Genomic DNA, 22,500 nt, shown 5'->3' on the forward strand with positions numbered 1-22,500 from the left:
TGAATTATCATGAGGTCTCCTCCATTCTGTATACCTTTGACTGTAACAGTTATTTTGTGAAGTTATTCACATCTTTCTTTGAATCTAGTTAAAGTTCGATAAAATCATGAAAGCTTTACAACACATTTCCCCCTCAATCCCTCTGCCTTTGTCCACCCAGAAATGATTGGTTATTTGGAGCTGTTCGATTCGGATAAACGTCCTTCGAAAACTAGCGATCTATTCAAATGGTAGCAAGAATTTGTTATTATCAGTTCAATGTTTCAGTATACATTCCCATGCAATATGTTTTGTTGCCCTAATGGAATACTTTTTAAAAAAATAAATAGCTCTAAAACCAATGTCAGTTAGCTTACATTTTACATGAAAACGGTATAATAGTGATGAACAAAGTAATTGTGCTGAAAAGTTGTCAATTGATAGATAGTTAATGTTATAATTTCCTAAGAATTAAACAATTGATTTATAAAGTGGCATGAATCTAAACTGGTCACATTCACTATAAAATAAGGAGTTTCCTCAATTAACTAACTTGGTTAAATTGCCTTCTACTGGTCAATTCATTTTAATATTAATAAGATCATCAAACTAAGATGCCGTGCATGGAGTGCTTTGCCAATAAAAATGAAATGCTTAAGACTTATAAGGCATCTCAATAAAATAATGATCATGACTTTCATAGAAGAGCAAATTAGATACAGACGAAAGATGCACCCAAATGGCCGTTTAAGAAACTGGCATTGAGAATGCCGATAAAATATTCAGATATGCATGAATTACCAGAAGAATAAAACATAATTAATTCTGATGCATCATTTTTAGACCTGTCTCATGTAAAATGTAATATTTGGTTCCAGAGCATGTTTCTTTAACCTGTTAACTGCCGCACTTTGGAAAATCTTTTTCTAAAATTTGGGCCAGAAAACTCGTTTTTCAAATATCGACCGATTTAAATGACCTTCATCTTGACAAAACTCTAAAACTTAAATTCAGTTTTTCCACAGTACGGGAGTTACCTGAAAAAAATATTCCATGTACGAATTCTGGAATGAGAATGGCAAATATTCTTTCATGTTTCCACACGAATGGAAATTATCCCTTTGAAAGGAATCTTATTTTATGTACAAATGATATAATGGGTGTAAAATATATGTATATAGAATCGTGTTTGATACAAATATGGTACGAAAAGTGCTCGACATGTAGTAATGGAGCGAATTATTATTTTTTAAAATATTTACCACAATGTTTGAGACAGTCTACATTAATGTTACAGGCTTAATTTGCCATCGTCAGGACTGAGTTGTTTTGTTGACTGTTGTTGTTTCTTGAAGTGTTTCCGGTTTAAAGTTAATTAACAAGAATATATATGTAAATATATATATATATATATATATATATATATATATATATATATATATATATATATATATATATATGATGCATTTCCAAGAATCGTCGTGCACAGTTCGTTTCTCAAAGCTTTAGCAATTTTCTTCCAGATTACATTGGACCAAATTTCCATTCCATGCATGTTGTGTCGCCTGCTAAACGTTCCACATGTACCTAATATTAAAACCAGGGTTGAGAATTCTTGAAATCTCGTGGTCTCTTCATTTGTTGTCTGGTTACAGGACGAAGAACCCGGTTATTGATGCCAACATTAGATAAACGAACCCCTCAATTATTTAAACTTCTTACAAAAGACATATCATATTTATACCCAATCTGCTGATTTTAAGTCATTCATAGATCGATAGATGAAGATTATCACTAACTTTTTATGAAATCTGCAAGATGAGACGACGGAGATAGGATTATCAGATACATCTCCGGTTTAAAATATTCATAAATAACACTAACACCCAAATAAAATAAAGCATACAAAACAAAACAAAACCAACCATATCAAAGAACCTAAAGATATAAATCCCAACTTTTTAAATAGTCGAGATCCTTTTTTTTTTTGTTTCGCTGTAATGACTAATAAGTAATTATAAATCACCAAAGACAATGATGTAGAAGTCACACATGGATCTCTGACGTCATACATATCACAAGAAGGTGCCATTCTGCGATACTGTAACCAATAAGTATTTGATAACACGTTTACACCTTGTCACGAAAGTTCCAGCATTACTCTTTATCAGTACAAAGAAAAACAGTGTTATATGTGGGGGCGATGACATTGAGACTCGATGTATTTTACATAGATAATTTTCAAACCCAATATTCGACAAATAAAAAGACAGTAGAGGGATAGAATAGCGGTGTCATATGAAAATGTTCTGCTTTGTGCACTCCGTCAAACATCTTGTTGCTCTTGTTATTGTTGTTTTGTTGGGTTTTGATGTTATTTTCTTAATCTCGGTTGTTTTTATCACACGGTGCAAGTTGAAGGTATGTGGCCATTTTGGGGGCGAAAAAAGGTCATCACTTTCTGTTGCTAATAAGTTGTACTTGTATATACCGTTTTCCGTTAAGACTTCAAATCACATAAACAGATGGCCTAATTGTACATTACATAGTTAACGACCATATTTAACTACCCACAGCACATTCTAAAGTCCAATCGAGAGAGACCCGCGCAAGCCATTGGATGAACTACATATTTTTTTTAAATAAAGCAACAACCAGCAATCACATTGCATATTTTTTTAATTTAAAAAAAAATGTTTAAGATAGCAATGATTTGAAAATATGGAGTTCGATTGCTAGGCTGACAGAGATTGAGAGTTCCAAACCAGTGGTCCAAATTTCGAAAAGACCAATCGCCGAAAGGTTCGAGTTTTGTTTAAGAACCTATAAATGTTTGCTTTATAAAGATCTAAGTTGCCGAATTGTATATAGAATGACCATTAGTGAGATCAATTTATTTTATCAAAATGCGATGGTGTTGTCCTGAAGACAAAAAGACAACTCACGGAAGGCGATTTCTCCATTGTTGTCTGATTTTATTTTAGAAAGTTTTAAGAATGATAATGATAAGGGAAAAAATGGGTGAATATGCCTCCTGGCCATTCCAAATTTTCTGTTCAATTAAGACAATCAGATCCCCAAACGGACGGTTGAAATACAGTAGTAACTGCCTTATAACCCACTTCGCTTAATAACCAGTTACTCTCGTGTAACGGAATTTGCACTATTAAAATACCCCTATACAATCGGATAAACCACTATTCTTTACTGAATACATAACCCTATGCAACATGACCGAAACTTTATGTATATTTAAAGCAATATCCAGCACGTCAGGAATCGCATTCATCGATACCTCTTGAGATTGTGTTAAATTAGTATGCTCTAGTTGTTGAAAACGTATCTGCTAATACCATTAATTTATGTTTCGTTCGCGGAAATAAATTCACTTGATAAAAGACAAAAAGATAGAGTCATCATAATTTTTAAAAATGATAAACTCAATTCCTACTTGCATTTTAGTGGTTCTTTCTTAACCTATTGCGTTTTATTACATAAAAATGACAGTGCAGCATTAACATTAAAAACGATGCAATCACCATCAAACCTAATCCAGCCCGATTGGGAAGCTTTTAAGGGAAGCTTTTAAGGGGTGTCTGATTAAAAAAATGTCTTTTGCTTCTCATTAAGCCAATAACATGCTTTCACAAAATCTGTTGGGGAGTAATACAGTATTGGCAAACGTTTGCTCTAGCTTTTAAACGTTTTCAATAGTTAATGCTTTTCAGTTTCACGGTCCAAGGTCTTCAAATACTACAGTTAATAGTATCTGGTAATGTTCTCAGACCCTGGCTCTACGCGGTGCCCCCTATTTGACGATGTTGCTGTCCCGGCTTCGTTTTCTGGAATGATTTTGTTTCTTCTGTGAACTTGCCCATCACAATGTAAGACGTATTGATAAAGTATTTTCAGTAATTTTCGTTTACAATAATTTGTTCGTGATTGTGGCAGGATAATGAGTGGAGACCATTCTTCATAATTGTTTTCAATGAAATGTGTCAATTCTGGTTTGTCTTAATTTTATATCTTTTTTTTGTTTGTTCTTTTTCTTTCTTTTCCTTCTTTATTGTGTTTTGTTTTTGTTTTGTATTTTTTTTTTTTTGCTGTTGTTTTTTTCTTGCTATTGTCATTAGTTATTACTCATGTTATATAGGTTGTAGTGCGGCTATGACACTCGCTTCCAAAGGTCCTGAGTTCGAGCTTCGCTCGGCGCATAGTTGAGTCCTTGGAAAAGGCTCTTTACTCTTTACTCACATTCTCTCACCGTACTCAGATGTAAAATGAGTACCTGGCCGTTAACACCGTTGTCCCTGTTGGAAAAAAATTGAAATATCGCCTAACAGGCGTCATGTCTCGTTCTATATCTTCCGTGTTGCTGTTGGTTAGGGGCCTTTGTAAGGCGCCTTGAGCACGTTTAGTGGATAATGCGCTATATACAAGCTCAAGTTTTTATAAAAGGGCCGATATTAACGAGGCTCGAGTCATTATAATTTCGTGTTTAATCGTCTCAGATCCAGACGTGCCTGAACCCTCGTAAAACGAAGGTTTAAAACTGATGTACTTCTCCTCTTTACAATTTCTCTAATCGACGTTCTGTGACTAGCATTTTTTCTCTCCCTTTTTCCTCTCATCTGTATTTTCTGTTTTGTCTTAGTTTTTATTTTTTATTTATTTTTTATTTTTTTGTTCTTTTTTTTTCTTTTTTTTTTTTAAGGGTTTGCTACATATTTAGATCATTTCAGCGCCAGTAAAAAGGAAGAAAATGGGAAAGTGAAAAAAAGTTTTAACGAGAAAAAGAAAGACAAATGGGAATGGTTCACATAGGGAACAGATGTAGATACTAAGAACACAATATCAGTGTACTTAGTCTCTTTCAGATGCAAGCACATGTCCCTATTAAGAGAAATACGCTCAGATGTTTACAATCCTCTATATATTTAAAACCAAAAAAAATGCAACAATAAATAGAGATGATTTACAGGGGGAAAAATATCATCTCCCAAAACTATAAATATACATTTCACTGTTTTTCTTCCAGTCAAGGACTCCGGCAAGGGTAAGGACAAAACCAAGAAACCCCATTCTAAGACAAAAACAGAAAACAACTCGGAAAACATATACGTAGTATAGGGGATAGAAGACACAGTGTCACCTCCTGGCCACCATGGGAGGTCGAAGACCCCACCCAGCTGATCGGAATAGTTGAATGTTGACAATCTAATTAAGGAAAACACTGTAGGTAATAATCTTAGTTCTAGTGGATTAAAACAAAAGAATAGGTTTATATAAAGATATGAAAAAGTGTTATGAAACAGTGCCAGAAAAAGCAAGAAAGAAAGATACAAGAAAAAAAAACCATCCCAAAAATCTGTCTTCATCAACATAACTGTGGATAGAATCCGAATTGGAAGATCTAGGGTTCGATCCCATTCGAGAAAGTGAAGATAAATTTTTGGGGATGGTTTTGTTTTCTTGTATTTTTCTTTCTTGCTTTGCCTGGCAGTGCAGTGTTCCATACACACTATTTCAAACCTTTTTTCTCACACCAGTGCTCGCTCCATAGTTTGATACTTAGATTTATATGAATGGCATATTTATTATAGGTATTGAAAACAAACTCTTGTGTAAAATAAATTTAATTTTCTACATTTTACACTTAAAATGAATGAGTTTTTGCCAAGATGAGGCCGTTTAAATCTAGATATCTATCGATATTTGAAGGACGAGTTGAATATTTTTTTTAGAGTAAGGCAGTCCATATAAGATTCAGATTCTTTAAAACTAGGCAGTTGTCTTCAGTTGCTGTGACCACTTTCTCAAAGAAAATATCACGATTTTGGAACTATGTTTACTGCCTTGAGCATGATACCGTTTATATGCACAGTAATATTGCGCACTTTCACGAAATTACCAGACCCAAAATCAAACAGATTAACTCCCCTCTTAAGGGTTCAATATAACCTATCAGGCATCGTTTTTATTTTTCGACTGGCGCTCAAGCAATATCCGATACTTCGGCTCTGTGGTCTTGTGGTCAGAGAATCCTGGGTTGGAGCCAGCTCTGAGCGGCGCATAGTTGAGTCCTTGGAAAAGGCTCTTTACTTGCGTTTTCTCACCGTGGCCACTTTAAAAATGAGCACTTGGCCGTTGTATCTATCGGGAAAATATTGTAATACCGCATAACAGGCGTCATGTCTCGTTCTACATTTTAAGTCTTGCTGCTGGCCAGGGACCCCTTGTAAAGCGCTTTGAGTGTGTTTAGTGAACAGTAAAATGAATTGCTTAATAAGCGGCTTGTTGCATGATACTTGCTTACTGGCATAATAGTGCCTGATTAGTCTCGCTTGTGCACAACGTTGAGTCCTTGGAAAATAAACAACTCTTTACTTATATTCTCTCGCGCATTTAGGCCCACAAGCACCTAACATTTATGTCTCTGTCAGAAAAAAAAAAACGTTGTATCATACACGTCCTAAGTGGTAAGTGTTGCAGTTGGCTTGGGGACCTCTTGTAAAACGTTTTGAGCAATATGCAGTTGGCTTGGGGACCTCTTGTAAAACGTTTTGAGCAATATATATATATTGCTCAAAACGTTTTACAAGAGGTCCCCAAGCCAACTGCAACACTTACCACTTAGGACGTGTATGATACAACGTTTTTTTTTTCTGACAGAGACATAAATGTTAGGTGCTTGTGGGCCTAAATGCGCGAGAGAATATAAGTAAAGAGTTGTTTATTTTCCAAGGACTCAACGTTGTGCACAAGCGAGACTAATCAGGCACTATTATGCCAGTAAGCAAGTACAGTGGACTAGCGAAATAATTTTTAGGTCACTTGCAATCCTTTGCGTCAAGTCAAACTTATTTCGGCGCTGTTGGAAAGGAATGTTGATAGGACAGTAAAATTATTATTGACCCGCACTTTTCTAGCACCTCAAGGAAAAAGCGAGGGATATTAATTTGTAATTTATACGAGGAAAATAAGTAGAGATAGGAAGAGCAATAATATATCCATGTGTAGTAATAATGACGACATCCATGATGAAACTATAAATAGTATGCGCTTGGCTAAGAAGCTCGCAACATTGCAGACCGGAAGTATAGCGGATCAACACACAAAACTGTGAGTAACCATGAACGATTATAGTCTGGTTAATACAGTTAAGTGAGAATTACTCATAAACGCGGATGGCAAAAAACAATAACAAAGACCCGAGTGACGTCAACTTCATTCTATCTATAGAATAGATTAAAATAAAATAAATTAGATGGATGCCAATTTAGTGTTGTTCTTTTTTCTTTTCTTTTTTTAATTTTTTTTGAGCGACCAGTTGCCACGAAGATTGAACATTGAACAGATCATAGACCTTTTATGTTTTTGGTTTGGTTACGGTATTTAGGCAGGTAGAACTGGCAATCATTTTGCCAAAACGCACACTTTCTACAGCCAGCCATTCGTCTGCATCTGAATCAAGTCAAGAAATATTTAAGCGTCCGTTGTTCTTTGATACTTGTCACATTGTCAAACGATGTTGAGCGTGACAGTGATATCATAACTCTAATCCCGCACGGGTTGTCCTTCAGTAAGGCACTTTACATAAATTACCCCACTTGACTCCGGTGTGACTCATTACCTAGTTATTGAAAGCGACAGACATTGTTAGTACTAGAGTGCTAGTACAAAAAGGACGCCCAACGTACATATCATAATGTATGGAATTAAAATTTGTTTTCATGGGGCAGCGTGGCTCAGTGGCACGGTCATAGCTTCGTACCCGAAAGGTACTGAATTCGAATACCCGATGCGCTGTGTGGCCTTGAGCAAGTCACCTCGCCCTAGCTCAATTTGCCAAAAGACCAATCTCCCCTCTGGAATGATTAAAAGGAATTTTAATTAATATGCTTGCAAATGGATTAAATGAAACATAGTCGAGGAAAACAATGTAGGTCTTCTTCGCTTTAAAAAATTATTGAGTCTTTAACTCACTCAATCCTAGAGGTATTTGTTACTTTTCAAAATTGGAAAAAATGTAATAAAAATGAACATGTGCATAGATAGTTTTATTCAACTACCATTAACATGTAAAAACTAAAAACATTAGCTTTAATAATTCGCCAAAATTTGTCTCAGAAAAAAATATGTAATAAATAAGCATGGGCTAAAAGTAACCGGGGTAAACTACGGATATAGTCGGTGTTAGGGTTGAGTGAGTTAAATGAGAATCAAATCCCGACATCTTGATAAAACAACAATAAACTATTTGATAGAATTTATCATAAATTTTATTCATATCAACATATTCAAGAACAAAGCATAATCAATCTTAGAAAGACTCCTGTGGTTTGAAAATGATTGGATGGGAACTGATTACCTGTGGAACGTATAAAAAGACTTTTAAAAACGTATCTAATTATGTCTGAAAAATGAATTTTTATTAACCTCAACTAGACTATCTAGTGAAAATGGTTGACGTTTTGATGTTTGAGATGATGTGAGCTGTTTTCTGTTTAAAAATGAGAAGAATCATTTTCATTGGTCGATCTGATGGCGTAATAATAAAACACTTGCCTTTGGATCGAGAGTTTACAATTTCGAATCCATGTCTGAGCGCTGCAATTCTTGTTCCTATGACCTGAAAGTTTTAATCATGCGGGCTATAAAACGTAAGAACAGCCTTTTAAATAATTGATAAGGACGTTAAAATAACTCTAAAAAGCACATCCAGCCTTTTATCGTGTGATTTTTCTATAAAAATACTTTTGTCGATCACGGCATGGTGAAAAATTAGTCTTACAATATCTCAATCTACTGCCCAGGTTATGGAACATTGGTGTGTTAAGCCTCAATTTTAATCCTTTTTCCCGTGCTATCTATAAAGTGAGAAGGAATGGGTTGGAGGGGGGGGGGGGTGTAGAGATTCATTTCCTGGAGCCTCTAAATGGGACGGAATTCAAGGTAAAGAAAAGTATTGATGGTTTATCATTTACTTTTAATAAGATATGAACACAATAGGATGCGCTCTCTCTCTCTCTCTCTCTCTCTCTCTCTCTCTCTCTCTTTCTTTCTCTCTCTCTCTCTCTCTTTCTTTCTCTCTCTCTCTCTCTCTCTCTCTCTCTCTCTCCACACACACACACACACACACACACAGACAAAAACAACTTTATAAAATACTCATTTAGACCTTAGTCTTTAAATCAAAATCCTGAAACAAAAGTAACAGTGGGCAGGCTCACTGGTAACTCCCTTCAACTTAGATGAGCCACCAGAACAAGCCATCATTATCCGTCCTCCTATTTTTTTTTCTTTCGCTCACCTTTCTTTTTTATCCTCCTCAGTATTCACTGCCTTAAGATTTGCTTCATTTTCCAGTCCAAGGATTTCCCGTAGCTCCTTACGCACCGCTCGTGGCATGGACAGAGAGTTGTGTTGGTAACACTTGTGACCTATCGCCTGCAGAGAGGCAATCTCGGATATCATCAACTCTCCGTAGAGGTACAAACCCATGGCCTGCAAAGCAAGTTGGTTTTGACGATGCTGACATATTATATTACAAACACTATCATTACAATATCAATTAAAACAGAAACTTTAAAGAGCGCAATATCCACTAAACGTGCTCAAAGCGCTTTACAGGAGGTTCCTAGCCAAAAGCAACACTTAACATGAAGGAAGAGACATGGCGCCTATAAGGCAATTTTATCCCCCCCCCCCCCCCCCCAAGAAAAAAACAGAATTCGATAAAGACAACGTTGTTAACGGCCAGGTACTCATATTACACCTGAGCAGGGTGAGAGAATGTGAGTAAAGTTTCCAAGGACTCAATTATGCGCTGATCAGAGCGGGACTCGAACCATGAACCTTACGTCTGAAGCGAATGTCATACCACAACCACATAGCCGCACTACAGCACCCACATCATCATTTCCACAAACAGTAATACAATTAGTTCACCATATCCAGAACTACTAACATTTCGACTGTTCGAAATCCTTTAAGACAGTTAAAATTTATTCAAATTTAAACAATTTGTTTCATAAAAAATAAATGTAATATGCATCCTTGACATGGAAATGCATGAGTGCGCGCGTGCGTGTGGATGTGTGTGTGTGTGTGTGTGTGTGTGTACGAATGTGCGTACGTGTGTGTGTGTGTGCGTACGTGTGTGTAGAAAAAATAATGGAAGAAATTATGATGTGAAATATGTTTGTTGTTTTTGTTTGGTGACACATTTAGGTCATTTCAACGCCAGTAAAATGGAAGAAAATGGGACAGTAAAATAAATTCTCGATCCACAACATTACAAGTACTCAAGAAAAAGGTAAGACAAAGGAGACAGGTTCAAATAAGGAATACAAGTAGATTCAAATTGCCTTCTGTCAAAGCTCTAAGTCTGAGCTCACCTAAAAGTCTTGTCCAGACACAAAGGATCCAACTATGCGGAATACATTCAAATGTTTACAAATATCTTTTTTTTTTAAAAATAAAGCTATAATATCAAAAAGAATAGAGATGATGTAAAAGGAAAAAAACATCGTCTCCCAAAATCAATCTTATACTTTTGAATGTTTCCTTCTGAGGCAAGGACTCTGCCCAAGGTCGGGACACAACCCCAAGTAATCCTCATCCAAACACAAGGACAGAAAGCAAAACTGAAAAGGAAATAATAATGGAGATAGAAGACACAGCAAAAGTGACTTTCCCGCCCACCATAAAAGGTCCAAAGACCCCGCCCAGATGATGTGAAATGAATTCAATCTCGTCATAGAAGACTTAATAATTTATGATAAGGAATCGATTTACCCTGTGTTGAAGAAGAAACCGCTCGACATCCTCGTAAAATGGTGCACATCGCTGTTGAATGACTAGTTCACACCACGCGTGCTGTACCTGTAAAACATGGCGGTAAAATTGTTTAATAGAAAAGTGGAAAACCCTAAATATGTGAGGGGGGGGGGGGGAATAAAGGCTATGACGAACAAACATTTTGACTTTTATACCACTGTACTGTGAAAATTATCATAAAACGAGACAAATCTTTTGAGTCAATGTTCAAAATCGGTCCGGTAATAAAGTCTGTAGGTGCACGCAAATGAATCTGGCAACAGGGCGACCAGATGGCGATTCCCAACATAAAATGACCGATAATTTTGCTCTAGCAGAGTTTATAAATAATTATGTGAGTCGACGGAAAATACAATTACTCTTAATTTTTTAGAAAGGGTTTGCAAGTTACGCGTTTATCACCTGTAACAAATAGTTTTAAAATTTTCGAGTCGCCAGTAGTCCTGTTCTCGTAGGCAAAATAATTAACATGGGATGTAGGGAACCCCCAACACTATTTTTTTAAAGAATAGATAAATAATATACAAAATTATAAAGCATGTACAGAAATAACGTCTAATCTAACATGGACACTTCATGATGGCAAATTGGGCAAGGATCTAAACATTAAAAATGCCATCAAAGTGCTAAGGGTGTTGTAAAAGTAAAGCATCAATGGCTAATATTACTATTATGACTGTCACATTAACGATGATTCACATCTGTTTTATTTAAGTTTTAATTTAGTAAGAACGGAGTTCATTTCACTCCAGTTATATTTCGGTAGGCTTAGAAAAACGTTACCTTCTAATATGAGTTTATCATTCCTTTAATAGCCTTCTCTTTGAATTCATTTCAAATTAGTGAATATTTTCATTCTCCCTACTGTCACGTAGCCACTTATTATAAAGGCTGATCGATTTAATCTTCCTCACTCGCTGCTCTCAATAACATATGGCCTCACGGCTAGACCACTCCACTCCTCATATAATTTATATTTTAAAAATTTTTATCTTGTTATTGGGACTTGGTCAAAAACTCCAGTATTTGATTCTAATATCAACACGCCGGAACTTAACCGTTTACCTTTGCCAGCACCTGTCAGGAGTGTCATAACCGGACGTCAACAAAAATATCCTCTGCCTGGGAGGAGGACCTCACGAGTCTACACACCTTGTCCTCAAGATCCAAAAGTTATGTAATATTGCCATCTTATCATTTGTAACTCTGTGATCATTATTTATTTATAAGAACATTCGTCTCATTAAATTTCATCTTTCTATATTCTCAACATCTTAAATCAATTCGTCATTTGTTCTTTATTTTCAAAAAGTAACTAGTAAATTCTGGGGGCCTTATATTATTCAACATTTTTATTTTATGAATGGAGTCGAGATAGCTCTTAAGCACACAATTAGACCATGACACTGACAACTTATCACAATATATAATTCCGGTGAGAATCAATACATTTTTTTTTCAATCGATGTAAAGGGGAAAACATCAAACCTCTAAAAAAATTATCATCAAACTTTTTTTTTCAAATAGACCTCCCAAAAGGCATGGGGTTTTTTGGGGGGTTTTATTATTATTTTTTTATTTTTTTATTTATTTCTTTGTCTTGTTTTGTTTTGTTTTGTTTTTTTATTTTATTATTTTTTTTTTGTAAGCGATTTTGTTTAAAGTGATAAATGGTAATCTGAAGGAATAAAATCCGGAAAGACTAGCGGATATGGCTAATTACATCAATGGACAGCCATTCTCTCTAATCCAGACATATGTTCTCATTATTGGAACATCAGGGCTAACCAAAATGTTTGTAAGTCTTGAATGGATTGTCTGCAGCCTTGACGATTATTTGGGGAACTTTATTCATAACGATGAGACATATAGGGTATGTAAGGAGTTGTGTCAGAGAGCAAAACTTGTGATGTCATTGACACAACATGCTCCGCCTGGCAGAGAGAGAGAGAGAGAGAGAGAGAGAGAGAGAGAGAGAGAGAGAGAGAGAGAGAGAGAGATAGAGAGAGAGATAGGTAGAGAGAGCGAGGGAGAGAGAGAGAGGGAGGGAGAGAGAGGGAGAGAGAAAGAGAGGAGAGAGAGAGAGAGAGAGAGAGAGAGAGGAGAGAGAGAGAGAGAGAGAGAGAGAGAGAGAGAGAGGTCACAACGAGGCTGGCTGACTAACCCGCGAACTTTCAATTCTTTCGATTCTTTTCTCGATTTTTTGTTTTCATTTTGCAGTCCCAAGCAAAACACATTTATTAGTAATCTCTGAATGTATGAACAAAGAATTCTATGATATTTTGGTGGCATTATGATAATATACAAATCTATTTCACGGTACTGAAAATGCTAAATTCCGCCATTTTAGCTTTGCCAACTTAATGGCATTAAAATACGACAGCACGATATCCTCAAATCATCCCATATAATCTTACAGACACACCTGATTATTAAAGGCACACTGCTACACAATGCCGAATTATCTTTTTTTTTTCAAATTGGGATAGAATGTTGTTTTTTAAATTCAAATATAAAATAAATTAATAATATGATCCAACGTGGCAAAAACAGCTTAAATTAAAGACATTCTCGTGTTTAAGAATTATTGACAAGATGCGGACATCTCAATTTATCGATATTTTTAGAAAAAAATATCTCGGGCCAAAAATATTAAATATTTTTGTCAATGTAAAGTTGTCCTGTAATCTTTCAGGATCGCTTCAGATTGACAGTTGCAAACAGTTGCAAACAACAAAACCTATTTTTTCCCATTTTCACACCATTAATCGATAGATTTGGATAACTCCCAACTTTTCAAAAAGTCTTGAAACTTCATGAAATCATAATAGTATCCGAATGACCCTCATAAAATATCAATATCCATAAAATGAAGCAAACGTTTGCTGGGTCGAAATGAAAAAATGGTGTTTTGTAACAGAAAAGCGGCACAGTCGTTTGACTTACCTCGGCATTGGCCTGATCGATAAAGTATCTGTCCTTCAAGTTCCTCATGACCTGTCGTGATATCCGGATATCCGGGCTGTCCAGTAATAAACCCAATAATAGTACAACTTGATCGGGCAAAAACTGGAAAATGACAAACAGTAAACGCATGTGTAGATGGAGCGTAATTGACGTCACTTAGCTCTTTGTTATTGTTTTTATTAGACAACCATTTTAATAATTAGTACTCACTAAATTATATCCATCAGGATTCTTCTTCTTCTAGGTTCCATGCCTGGTCCAGGCTTCGGATACTGCATGAATTATCTCTCTCCATTCCTCCCTGTCTCTTGCTTTTTCAAACAGCTCTTGGATTGTTAGGTTGGTGAAGCCCTTCAGTTGGTCTATGAGTGTTTTTCTTTGTCTCCCCCGGGCGCGTTTACCAGGTATTTTTCCACAACTTGCCAGGTATTCATTCTTATCTTTCCTTACTATGTGTCCGAAAAAGGATAGTTGTCGATCCACTATTAAGGGCATTAGTTTCCTTTGTTGGTATGTTTGTTTTAGCACTTCTTCGTTCGTTTTGTGTGCGGTATACGATATTCTCTGCATCCTTCTCAAGCACCACATTTCAAAAGCTTCAATGTTCTTTTGTGTTTCTGCATTTGTAGTCCAGCTTTCGCATCCGTAGAACAAGATTGGCCACACGTAGCACTTCAAGACTCGGAATCTAATCCCGAACGACATCTGTTTGTTTTTCAAAATGTTTCCCAGGTCCATGAAGGCCTGTTTGGCTTGAGTTATTCTTGCTCGTATGTCTCGGTTACATCTTCCATCTGTTGTCACTATTGAACCTAGGTATTTAAAACTTTCTACGTTGGTAAGTTGCTCGCCGTGAATCGTTATATTGCAGGTGTTGTTGTTTTCGGGGTTTTTCTGTATTACCATGCATTCTGTTTTGGTGATATTCACTTCCATTCCCTTGGCTTCACTATCTACTACCACTTTGTCAACAATCTTTTGAAGTTGGATTTCTGATGTTGCAATGAGTACCGTATCGTCTGCGTATCTTATATTATTTATGTTGTGACCTCCTACTTTTATTCCCTCCATATTATTTATGCCCCTCATGATTGTTTCTTGGTATAGATTAAACAGATCTGGTGAGGCAACACACCCTTGACGGACTCCTTTCTTAATAGGAATGGAATTTCCTGTAGAGTTTCCGATTTTGATAGATGCCTGCCATCAGGATATAAACGTTTAATTAAGGTTATACATATTTTTGTGTCTTGGTACTTTATATCCGATTGGTGAACATTGCGAGTATTCTACCTAAATGCATAGCATCAATAAAATCCGTGTGGCTCAGCGGTAGGTGTCTCGTCTTGTCGATAAACTCAAACAATGTTAGTGACAGGATGGGTGACAGTGGAAAATCCAGGTCACGTTGTGTCTTTGGGTAATGCAATTTACGCACATTAATCCACTCGACTCAGGTATGGATGAATACCTGGCCATAAACAGTGATGGATATTGTACGAGTGCAAGCACAAAAGGACGCCCAACAGGCAACTGTATACTGTATGAAATGGAAATATGATTCCATATGGCCTTTAACTTTAAGGGGGAAAAGAATACATTGTGAAACACAATGCCGTGGTAAATCCATGGAAAATGCTCTACATAAATGTTTATACGTGTTTCTATAAAACGAAATTTATAAAGAATGCAAAATAAGCTTCAACAATCTTAACATATGCAAACAAAAGAATGTCGGGGAAATTAAAGAAGGCCCGTCAATGATACGTATGTGTATGTGTGTGTGTGAGAGAGAGAGAGAGAGAGAGAGAGAGAGAGAGAGAGAGAGAGAGAGAGAGAGAGTGATGGCGTGAGTGTAAATGCTAGTTTCTGTATGTGTGTGCGCGTGCACGTTTGTGTGTATGTGTGCGCACGCGCGCAGGTAAGCGCGAACGTGTTTGTAACTGAAAGATGAGAAGTGGAGTTACATATTATTATATCTAAGTACAAATATATGCAAAAAAAAGAGAAGAAAAAATGAAATCTCACTAAAAATGGTATGCTCTTACAACATCGAACTAAACTCTGAAATAAAAACCGAAATATCTGAAAAATGGCAGTGTGTGAAAATCTAAAATAAATCAATCAATCAATCAATCAACCAATAAATCAATAAATATGATTTTTTTAAAATATATAATAAAAAGAAAAATTTGCTGATTTTCAATACCATTATCACCAAAACTCGCATAAAGAGGTTATGGGTGTAAACGTGAAATTTTCCCTCTATCTACAACGTATCTATATGTGTGGTGTGATTGTAAAGATGAGAATGGAGATAATGAAGGTACTTTTAAAGTACGATTTAGATAATGCTGAATACTTACTTATTCAATGAGAAGTGAGCGAGTGCGCGCGCATGTATGTATGTAAGTGAGTGATTGCGTGTGTGTGTGTGTGTGTGTGTGTGTGTGTGCTTGCACGTGTTTGCGCGTGTGTGAGTGTGTGTAGAACAAAATTTCAATTTTGATTTCACGCAATTTTCAATATAGACGTCTACTGCCGTACTCTGGAAAAATCCCACACATATTTAAAAATTGGCCAGAAAACTCGATCTTCAAATATCAGTCTATTAAAATGACCGTCTGATTGAAACCGGAGTATATATTAATTAATTTATAATACAATCTATTAATTAAATCTTTAGATTATTATTATTATTAATAATATAATAATAATAATAATAATAATAATAATAATAATAATAATAATAATAATAATAATAATATAATAATAATAATAATAATAATAACAATAATAATAATAATAATAATAATAATAATAATAATAATAATAATAATAATTAGGTTGTTGTTGTTGTTTGTTTTGATTTTACGTACTTGATTTATTGATTGGAAATACTATATTCTTGTATGAGTTATATTGGCAATTGCCTAAAAATAAATCTTTGTATATTATTGCATCAGTAGCCATTCCATGAGGAGAGAATAAAAAAGAGAGAGAAATTAGGGATAAGAAAACGAGATAGAGAAAATGAAGAAATGGCACACGGGGAGAGAGCGTGGGGGCTGGGACAGTATATCTAAGTATGAGGCTCGTTCGATCGAAAATATTATTGGAAGGCTTGGGGAGGCCTTGTCCAGAACATCAAATCCCTTGATAAATTGGCATGCAAATCACAATAATATGTCTTTGATCACAATTTAACCAAGCTAATGTTACTCCATATTATCTCAATATCTAATAGCATCCGACAATCAGCATAGATTTACAGTTATAATAAAAGGATGTGATAATAGAAGTTTTTGAGTGGATAACGACTACGAGTATAACAATTTTTAAAAGCACTGAAATGAAACATCAAACTCGTTAAAACAACTCATGAAATTACTTGTTTTATTAATAGGATAACTGTACTTTTTAAGTTATATTTTTGTTTGTTTGATTTTCTTTCTTTCTATATGTTCTTATCGGATAAATAAAACATTTATCACATTTAAACTAAAGAAAAATCATGAAATATGATACAGTAATTATTACAGTAACTATTACACCAATCCTAAAAGACAATATGATCAGAGATGATATCACGCAACTCCTAACAGATGATATACAAAATTATATATTAATATATATACGATATGACATGAAACGATATAAACCAAAATGATATTGTGATGATGTAATATGTTCTTATGACGCCAATCATTAAACAAAATGATTTTGTTTGTATGTTTGGTAGTGGGTTGTTGTTTGTTTTGTTTTTGTTTTTTTGTTTTTTTGTTTGTTTTTTCTTTGTTTTTTTTTTTGGGGGGGGGGATGTTTTGTTCGTTTTGTTTTGTTTTTAAAGGTTTGATGGTGCTTGTAAAAAAACAACACAACATTGATATTTAAGCGCCAGGAAGAGTAAGACAATAGATTTAGATTACAGTGAGAACATGACAGTGACAAAATTCATCGCCTCATTGGATCTTTGCCGAAACGGAATATACATTTGATTATCATTAACAATGTATCTATTCTTTAAGGAAAAATAGGGTTGGGGATTAACAATGTTCCATGCCATCGAGCACATAATTACTGGCAAATCTAAAAATTATAAAACTACTTTTAAAGACTGATACACTAGTAACTTGCAAACCTTTTAAAAAAAAAAAAATGCAGGCTAATTCTATCACCCGTTGACTCAAATTGATAGGAAGAAAATCTGCTAGGTCGTAATACCAAGTTCTTAATTTGACCATTCGCTGTCATTATATATATTAAGGGCGGTCCATATTTTAGCAGTTCAGCGCATACTCCATCTTCTCCCCTTTTAAAAGCATTTCTCACTTCTTGGTGTAATAAGTTTAAATAGTGGTCGGGGATCTCCCTCAAATGAGCTACTGTGTGGCGTTTTGTTGTCTTGAAATTTTATTTTATACAATTCAAAAAGAACATTCGAAATGTCATTGGGGTTAATAATTAATTTTCCCGAGTCGTCCTCTATCTTTGGGTTTTCAAATGGTCTTTGGTTTATTAGTCTTACAGCGTTGTACATTGCTTAATATTATCAACTTCTTTGTCCAACTATTCATTTCTAATTTCGATTACTGTCTTACGCGATGTAATATTTTGTTTCGTTCATTTGTTAGTTTCTGTCTTTCTCCCTTTTTTGAGTTTTGTAATCTTATTTGCAAATCTTTTTGTTGGTTAGATAATTGAGCTATGATGGTGTCATACGGACGGCCTTATCGTTTGGTTGTAGTTGTCCGAGCGCTTTGAATTGCAGTATTTATTATTGCACTTCGTACACGTGACCATGCTTCGTTTGGTGTGTTGTTGTTCGTTAACTTGCCTTGTTCAGTATTAAGTTTCGATGGTATGTTTACGACTTTGTGAGTTGTTGGCAAAATGTGTAATATGTTTTTTGGTTTTTGAATTATTGTGCTGTAATTTCTTGGTTGTTTTCCATTCGATAACAAAGTTTGTTTTAACTAGACCATCTAGTCTATGATTTGTTGTAATCGAGGTGCTAGCATTTGATCTTGCATTTGTTATGAATTTTGTGTGTCTTTGTCTGCACAGTATAAAGTCAATTGGTTGTAAATGTTGATAACTGCTCGTTTCTTTATTTTTCCTCTGTCCTATGCACGTCGTTTGGCTTGATTAAATGCGCTGTTTGTGACAAATAACTGTTTATCTCCGCAAAAACCAGTCTTTCTCTGTTATAATTTCGTTTACCCTTCGAATAAGACCCATGGCAATCTCCCCTTCTATCCGTTTGCCAACTTTAGCGTTGAAATCTCCAGCTATTATTAGCAGTGTTTTATTTCCTAGATTAATAATAGTTTTGCTGAGATTTTTGTGAAAAAAAATATTTCTTCCGGGAATTTTTCTGCTCTTTCCATTGTTGGTGCGTAAACATTGACGACGGAAATTGTTCTTTGTTTATTTTTACATTGGTGTTTGCTGTGTGCGTTATGTGATATGTCCCTTTGTAGTTGCAATACACAATTATGTTAATAATAGTAATAATAATAATAATAATAATAATAATAATATCAATAATAATAATAATAATAATAATAATAATAATAATAATAATAAATAATTAATAATAATAATAATAATAATAAAAATATAATAATATCAATAATAATAATAATAATAATAATAATAATAATAATATAATAATAATAATAATAATAATAATAATGATAATAAACAGTGACAGTGAAAATCAACATTAGATATCACCATTATGGTAAAATCATCTTCAATGACAAACAACAAAAAGACAATAGTAATAATGGCAATGACAACGGTTGTGCTCATTCATCACCAATCATAATATATCTATCGTCGCATGATACACATACACTAGGCTACTAGTTGCGAAAAATATGAACTGTGCGTACTCATGTCATTAATATTAATATATTACGCATATGTAAGCCAAGTTCAAGACACACGCAAATTATAGTGACTAACGAACACACACATACCCCTATTCACCCCCATTCACCTTCACACTTTTCCACCAACCCACACAAATACACACACACACGCCTACACGCACATATAAACACACAAAAAAAACACACACACACACACGCTGATCTACAAAAAACATTTATACAAACACACAGTGAGCGATTTTTAAAAGAAAAGAATTGAAAAATGAATTAATAGGATTCAGTCATGGCTAATAGACAACAGCGTTATATCCAAATAATACAAGTTATAATCTTATTTATTGATGCATTCAAACCTAGCTAGATGCATGTCGTATTTCCAACGTATGCATGCTTTTCAACAAAAAGTGCCAAATCTTCTCAATTCAGTGCCTACGTGGAAGTATTCATAAAATGTATTAACTTGTACATATTAGGCTTTTCAATTAGATATTTAGGCCGATATTTTCCTTTGAAATAATTATACCGTCTGCATTCACAGATTATGTGATATTCATCTTCAATTGTGTTACTATTTAGACAGAGCCTAGAAGGAAAACCAAATTTTGGTCTCTGCCACCCCCCCCCCCCCCTTTCACACATAAAAGTATGGGAAGCTAATCTAATTTTTGTAATGGCAAATCGAATTACTTTTTCTTTAATCTCGAATAGAGTACAGATTGTTCAATGTCCAAATGTTTATAGAGTCTAAAATCGCTAGTGGATCTTATTTCCTCTTATACGTTTTTGTAAAATAATATCGTTAAGGCGTTGACTGAAAATATACGAAAACATGTTCTCATTTTCAACGGATTGATTAACCCAGACATACCCCAAACCATATTTACACAACGTTCCTCTTAGCAAAGTTCCCCAGTTAGTACAAGAGCTTTGCTCTGCAGGCTGTATTAATAATTTATTATAAGCTATCTTGATTGGATTGTTTTCTTGTAGTTTTAAAAGTTTAACCAGTATTTAATTACTCTTATTAATCTCTGGTTGATTAAAGTAAATACTTTTAATTCATGATATACGAAAGCTGACGGTGTATATTTACGCCCAGTTTAGATGTTAAGAATGCATTTGTTCCATTTTTACCACCTCACAATAGCCCCATATTTTACAGGAATAATTAAGTATTGGTGAGATTAAAGTATTAAACAGATGCAGTTGGGTGGAAGGAGATAATTCCTGATTTTGGTGGAGCAGATATTTCAAGTTAAACATGGCTCTGCGACCTAGGTCTACGAGGTTCTGTATTCCTTTTTGTAAATCCTCCACCGCTACTGAACATAAGCCCAAGCTATTTTAATTTCCCTACTGTTTCTAAGAACTTGTCTCTATAAAACCACCTGTCCATCATCCCGATCTTTCCACCTCTTTAAAAAGCAACGCATTTGGTTTTTGTTGTGCTCACGTTCAAACCCGATTTGCAACTGTAATCACTTAGACAATTAAGTCCTCGTTATAACCAAGTTCTTGTTTCACAGAATAAAACCATATCGTCGGCAAATAAAAGGGCAGTTAACAACGAGTTGATGTTTATTCCTATATCTTTACGCTGTCCAAAAGCTTCGTTAATGTCATTTAAAATCATAGAGAAAAGGAACAGAGACAGAGACGCTCACCGAAGAACCCTAATTGTTGATGTGAAGAAATATTCATCATGAGGAACATAGCACGTGTCTGGAGTGGGTTCAACAATTGACTGTTTGATGCAAAGTTTTATTTTACTATACATATTTTGAAGATTATTTGTAACTTTACAACTGACTTTGTTCTTGTATAACTTACACCACAGAACCCTTCTATCACCACTGTCAAAGGCTTGCTTTAAGTCAATAAAAGCACAATATAAGGGCTTAGAGTTGTTTTAGAATAATTCTAATAATAAACATGTTTTCGGTTTTTCCCCTTTGTTTTCTAAACTCAAACTGATTTTCTGAAATGACACGAGACTAGATCTAAATTTAATTCTGCAGTTGTTTACCAATACAACTTAACAGAGTAATGCCTCGATAGATGTCTGGATTATTAATATCCCCCTTTTATGGTTTCACTGTTTCACTGACTGTCCATTGTTGGGGGGAAATATCACTGCTAAATGCATTGTTAAATATCTTTAGTAAAACTTGACGAATAATATTACCACCATGTTTTATAAATTCATTAAGAATTAAATCCCACCCCACACGTTTGTTATTCTTCAAGCTTTTAATTCTATATTCTAGTTCATTTATGTTTTTATCCCCGTCCAACCCTTGATCAAAATGGGCAACGTTACTTTTTCCCCCAATTGCTCATTTCATTTTCACCCGAGCCGGGCGGGGATTGAATATTGTTTATGATTCGGAAGTGCGCAGTAAAATCACAATCGCCCATGACTAATTTCTCCCTCTTTTTAATTTTATTCCAAGTTGCTTTGGATTACTTCGACACAACTGAATCAGATTACCCCTTGATTTAACTTAACTTGCCCGTTTCGTTCGGCAACATTTTCGATAATCATTTCTTGCTTTGGACATTTTATATTTATCCAATGGATTTTTTTGTTTTCTTAAATATGCTTTTCAATTTTTAAAATACTTTCCCCATTTCCCTACACTCCTCGTCATACCATCCACTTGTTTTTGGCCCTGTTATTAAGAGTTGTTGTTCCTACTTGATGAGGTTTGGCAGCAGTCAAAATGAATTCATTTAATTTTGTGATAATATCATTAACAATCTCACATCTTCTCCGTCGCCATCAAGTATTTAAAAAGTTTCTAACAAACTA

General features: G+C 34.9%; 1 protein-coding gene across 3 annotated transcripts in view; it reads right to left on the reverse strand.

Moving 5' to 3' along the window:
* Window positions 1-8,243: 8,243 nt before the first annotated feature.
* Window positions 8,244-22,500, reverse strand: part of LOC144958234 (aminopeptidase O-like) — a 67,618-nt gene continuing 53,361 nt past the window's right edge. For 2 of the 3 annotated variants that reach the window (XM_078890083.1, XM_078890072.1), the window contains 4 exons: window positions 13,768-13,890; window positions 10,780-10,866; window positions 9,293-9,486; window positions 8,244-8,611 (listed from right to left, as the gene is read on the reverse strand). In XM_078890083.1, the coding sequence (XP_078746209.1) occupies window positions 8,605-8,611; window positions 9,293-9,486; window positions 10,780-10,866; window positions 13,768-13,890 (411 nt within the window). In that variant the 3' untranslated portion in view covers window positions 8,244-8,604. The remainder of the gene's footprint in view (window positions 8,612-9,292; window positions 9,487-10,779; window positions 10,867-13,767; window positions 13,891-22,500) is intronic. The other variant, XM_078890077.1, reaches the window with a different exon arrangement.

The sequence above is a fragment of the Berghia stephanieae genome, chromosome 1 (assembly GCF_034508935.2).
Source record: "Berghia stephanieae isolate SIO BIC M18660-M18661 chromosome 1, UCSD_Bste_1.3, whole genome shotgun sequence".
Classification (NCBI taxonomy): domain Eukaryota; kingdom Metazoa; phylum Mollusca; class Gastropoda; order Nudibranchia; family Aeolidiidae; genus Berghia; species Berghia stephanieae.